General features: G+C 42.1%; 1 protein-coding gene across 1 annotated transcript; it reads right to left on the reverse strand.

The window, feature by feature from the left end:
* Positions 1–365: 365 nt before the first annotated feature.
* Positions 366–3,049, reverse strand: LOC122928404 (protein S100-P-like). The gene is made up of 2 exons (XM_044281238.1): positions 2,802–3,049; positions 366–556 (listed from the first exon to the last, which is right to left on the reverse strand). The coding sequence occupies exons 1-2, from the start codon at positions 2,937–2,939 to the stop codon at positions 437–439; spliced, it is 258 nt and encodes an 85-aa protein (XP_044137173.1). The 5' UTR covers positions 2,940–3,049; the 3' UTR covers positions 366–436.
* Between the last annotated feature and the right edge of the window lie 2,470 nt (positions 3,050–5,519).

Consider the following 5,519-nt stretch of genomic DNA (forward strand, 5'->3'; position numbering starts at 1 on the left):
GTGGGGCCCCATTAAGATTCTTGCTATGGGGCCCAATGATTTCTATGTACGCCCCTGCCTCAGCGCATGCACGAAATTTTGAGGTCAGGCACTTAACTGGTGAGGGTGACTGGCCCTCTTAATCTTACTGAGAGAGTGTGGCAATGGGGAGAGGAAGAATTAGAAATGGTCCTCCGAGGGGCTAGGCCAATCCCTCAGTGCCCCAAGCATCTCTTTTGCATATAAATAATAATAGTCAGTTCTAGGTTTAGTAGAGTTGACCATGGTAACAGATGCACTTTAATCCACACCCATTCTAAACCATCATGTATCATATATGTCCATATCAACCTGTTCATAACCCTACAAAAAAAAAGAAACAAATGGAATATACTGAACTTTTATTCAAAGCCAGATTGATTGAAATAATTATTTTTTAGACGTTTATTGAAATCTTTCATGGCCGAATAAGGATCGTAGCAAGTAATCTTATAAATTCCTGAAAATCCACTTCAGAGTCTCCATTTTCATCCAGGTCCTTTAGAAGCTGGTCACACTCGTCTTTACCTTTCGCATTCTAGACCAAAAAATATAGAAAATGAATTAGAATCAGAGAAGCTCCTTGGTTCTTTGTACAATTGAAATAGTCAAGAAGGAACCGATAAACATGGACATTTACATAACAAAGACCTTAAAATGCGAAAATTAGAAATTTAGAAAATTCCCCTTACGCTACATGCCACCAGCATTAGACTCCAAAAATCTGACAATTTCAACCAAAATGATCATCTGGTGAAATTTAACAACAAACTATTGTTTTAATTGACCAAAGTGAGAACATCATTATCTGAAAGAAGTCAGCCATGTTTGAAATTTTCGTCTGATACTTAGATGAAAGATCTTTTGTAAGAAAGATTATTCATGGACAAAACATCTTTTTTCCAGAAAATTTCCCTGAATTTTTTTTTGTCCATTTCCCGGTTTAATTGAACACATATGACCAGTATGAACAAGTATAACTGCCAGACTAAAATGTTTATGACTTGCAGGAAGCAGACAGCTCTGTTCAAAGTGTAGTGTTTGTGCTGGGTTACTGCAGCTCTGTTTCACTTCAATGGAAGATGGGTTGCAGTAACCCGACATGGCCACTACACTTTGAACGGAGCTCTCTACTTCCTGCTCCATTCAAGCGCTAGTTCCAGCACCTGAGGCTGCAGGGAACAGCTGATTGGTGGAGGTGCAGGGTGTCAGACCCCCACCCATCAAATATTATTAACTTATTCTGAGAATAGATCATCAATATCTGGAGCTTGGTAAACCTCTTTAAAAGAAATATACCATTTAAAAAAATAAAAAATAATTCTACAGCAAAGTTGAAATCTTATATATATTTGAGGAAATGCTGCTAAACAAAGGCTGCCTTTGTAGGAGTCAGTTCTCAGTAGCCTTGAATTCTATGTATTAAATAATGAGAGAAAAGTACACAAATGCCTCATTTAGCATGTAGCATGGAGGTAGTACACATGCGCTATTCAGTGCTGTCTCCTGCAGGAACGCAGGGATGAGATCATAGCATTAGCAGTGTATGTGCGATTCATTTCTTCTTTTCTTACATTATTTAATTCTCAGTAGCCTTGGACCAGCTTGTTCTCTGCTCAGTTTTTTCCACTAAAAACAGGAACAGATCCCCAAGAAGGGAACATATCAGAACTTTACAAAAGAAAGGGGTTTGGGAAATGTTTCCTTGTTCTATGGGAACTGTTCTAGTTTAGTAGAAAGCTCTGAGGCTTAGTGATTAGCACTACTGCCTGGTGGCACTGAGGGTCCTCTTCGACTGCCCGGACAGAACAAGCACCAATTGTCTATAAACACATTAATCGGCCATACTTACCAACCATTCTGTTGGTAATATCGGGACATGTAAGCCACGCCCCCGGGAATACATCGGCTCCACCTGGGAGCACCCACTTATGGGCAAACTTTTCGTTAATCTCACCCATTTTTATCCCGGGACTGTGGGAATTTACCAGGACTGTGTCTAAATATCAGGGACAGTTCTGCCAAATTCAGGACAGTTGGCATCAAATCAGGACATTTGCTCTTTCATCGGTTGGTTGGGAGCACTATGAAGGTGCGGCCATACGTTGCAGCGGTGCTGCATTTTTGATGTGGCAAAAAATGCATAAAAATAATGCAGTTTTTGCAACAATGTAACGGCTTCTATGTTGCAAATCGCACACAGCAGGAGATCTCTGGATCCACGTGAGGTACAGGACTGGTTCTAGCTTTATTATAAAGAGGTTGTACTAGATTATGTACGATTTTCATTTTTTACAGTATTCATTGGATAATCCCTTTAAAGAATGCAAAAAGTGACTGGAAAAGTTCTATATGGCAGAAGGTTCCGAACTGTGGCTTTAAAATTCAAAAATTTACAATAAAAAAATTAAAATAAATAGAAAACACTATATTTCCATCAGCTGGACACTGAGGTACAGTTTCAGCATATAGCAGGTTATAGGTAACTTATAATAGATCGGCACAGTGCTTAAACGTACGGTAATACGACCCTAATACTGAACCCTATACATGAGGTTGTAGAATGCTCCGCCAGTCATAGTATATAGACTGCTATAAACTCCAATTTGTATTCTGTTGATGGGTTCCTACCTGAGTCATCAGCCCTTCTATCCTGCAGCCGCCAGGAGACATTCTGTCACTATGGAATTGCTATTTTTGCGTTTCCCGATTATCTTCTATAGTATAATATAAATAATGTGTGATAGCCGTATACTTCTACTGTATGTAAGGCATCATCTTACCTTCATGAGTTCAGGCAGTTCGTTCTCCATCATAGTCTTCAAATCCCCTTTGGATAAAGTGTCTTTATTGCCCTCAGTAGAGGCATATTGGTGACAGACACTGATGATTTGATCGATTGCGGTTTCCAGCTTAGTCATGTTTGGATGGGATTTGAGCTTCTCGGCTTCTCCAGGCAGCTGCTAAAGGCAGAGTGAAGTACAAGGGACGGAGCTTCTGCTTATATACAGATCGTGGCTTTGTGCTCAGAGCAAATATTTCTCATTAAGTAAATATTCTACAGGGTGTAACCTTCATACAACCTGTAATTGACTATCTCTGCAAGCATGCCCGACTGGTGGCTCAAAAAGCCTCCACCCTTGAATGCTGAAGAAAGGTTACCATCCCCTGAGAGAGAAATTAGTACAGAATATAAAGACTGTGCGGCACCAAAATGAAGGATTGCTGGAAGACAGACAGTGGGGGTCATTTATTAAAGCCTTTCTGGCGAAAAAATTGATGCAAAGGGTATTCTTGCGACTATTTTAATGTCGCACAGGCATTTTTTTCGGCAAGTACAACAGATTGGTGGGATGGGGATGTGTTGGGGGCCTTGCCAGGGCCAGAACTTCAGCTCTGGCAAATTTACTACTTTTTCATCTGGAAACAGGCGGTAAAGTAGACGAAAAACGACATCTGCCAGGAGCTGGCGTGGTGTTTCAGACAGGCCCACGGACTGCCATATATGTGCCTAATTTATGACGTGGTGCATGCATTGTCATAAATTAGCCATATACTACTAAGCAGGGGTGGCAACTAAGACCGACATAAAAAGCCATCTTAGTAAATGTCCCGATTAAGTGCAAGTTTCGCCCAACTGCCGACCATGGCGTAAATCCAGCCCTGTGACTAGATATTGGCTCACGGCAAGTTAAAAAAGGGACTTGCGACTATTTTTACAACTAAAATAGTTGCAAGTCCCCTAATACTTGACCCCCATTGTGTACGTATCTTGGAGAGACTGAACTGAAATTATCATTGGTTATGAACTGCCTAAATTTCCTCAGTAAAGGAACTGTTTGCTGTTCAACAAAACCGGCCACATCACTGCCATCACCTTCACTGCTCCACGACTGCATACTTACCAACACCTCAGTTGGTAAAACCGGGGAATATATGCACAGCCCAGGAACGGATGGACACGTACATTTATTGGCGAGGTTTGTGGTGTCCTGCCCATTTTCGGCCTGGGACTGCGCAAATTTGCCTGGACTGTCTCTGAAAATCAGGGACAGTCTTGGCAAATTCAGGGCAGTTGGCAACTATGCGATTACATGGCCCCAGGGAGCGTTAGATTGAGGACAGCCACAGTGAACCACTACAACTCCTATAATTGCCACAACTACCACTCCCTTTCTCCCGTCTCTCCACTTCCTCGGCTCACTAAACTACATGCTACAAATAATATCGATAGGAACATTACTACTTAGCTACTGCTATAATGTAATCACCTATGTTATCCATAATTCAGGCTCTCCAATACATTGCTATATTACCAGCTCTGTTTTTGTGTGACTTTTGTATTTCTGCCTGTAGGTGTCGCTGTTTCCACTGCTGATGAATGAAAGCTGGTTGTAAATGAATGAAAAACATTAGGGGTCATTTACAAAGACCAGCTTTTTATGCCAATCTTTATTTTCTGGCAGAGAAAGTGCCTTATTTATGACAAGGCATCGTCATAAATTAGGCTCAGTGCCAGCAGTCCGTGTACCTGGAGTAATAAAGACTACAGCCCCTGACTGAGTAGATTTTACTCCTATTTTATACCTGTTTAAAGGAGTAAAAGATAGTAAATGTGCCGGGGATGAAGTCCCAGCCCCCACCACACCCATGTCACTCCCATGTGGCGAGAAGGGCACAAAAATGCCAGGAAATTGTTAGCGTCTGGCTCAATGTCCGGCCATTGCGGTCTAGCAGCAGGTGGGCACATCCTCACCGTCGGGGACAGGTGAAGAAGTCCTGCTGATGAGAAGAATCAATTTGTGAGAATCAATTCACTCATTTCTACACTGAATGGAGGTCATTTATGAATATTTTTACACCCAAAAATAATTTTTAGGTTTTTGGCCTAAAAATAGTCGCAAGACCCTTTTTTGGGGTCACGTTCCACATGGGTGACATGTAACTTCTACGTATAATATGAAGCACTTCAGTCACCTGTAGCAATTACAAGCCCACGCCAGGAGCTTTGCTTAACCCAGCACTACCAGTCTTTCAAACTTGCAGACTTGTGTGTTCTTTTTACCTCATTGTGCCAATATTGTATGTGAGTGAGCAATAGAAGTCATATAACAAAAACAAAGACAGGTGCACTCTGCGTTCTTAGTAACCCTCATACTGGTGTAAAATTGAGAGATTAGCCAACATATCCTGCTTGGAGGACATGTCTGAGCGCGAGCACCGCGCCAAGTTTTCTCAAGTAGCTCGGGATCTAACGCTGATCCTACCTGGGCCATATGGGCAATACCAGGAGCCAGTGGGCGAATTACAGGAGCGCAAAGTCCGACTCAAAGCAATCTCCCAATAACCTCCAGCATAAGACCATGCATACAGTGGGAGGAGGGAGAGAGCTCTGAGCCCCACCCAAAACTGGCTGATATAGCCCGGGCCTGACGTGCACCAGAATGCTGCCTGTAGATGGAAATAAAGGCACATTCAGACTAGGAGTTTCTACATCTCCA

Source organism: Bufo gargarizans, chromosome 1, assembly GCF_014858855.1.
Source record: "Bufo gargarizans isolate SCDJY-AF-19 chromosome 1, ASM1485885v1, whole genome shotgun sequence".
Classification (NCBI taxonomy): domain Eukaryota; kingdom Metazoa; phylum Chordata; class Amphibia; order Anura; family Bufonidae; genus Bufo; species Bufo gargarizans.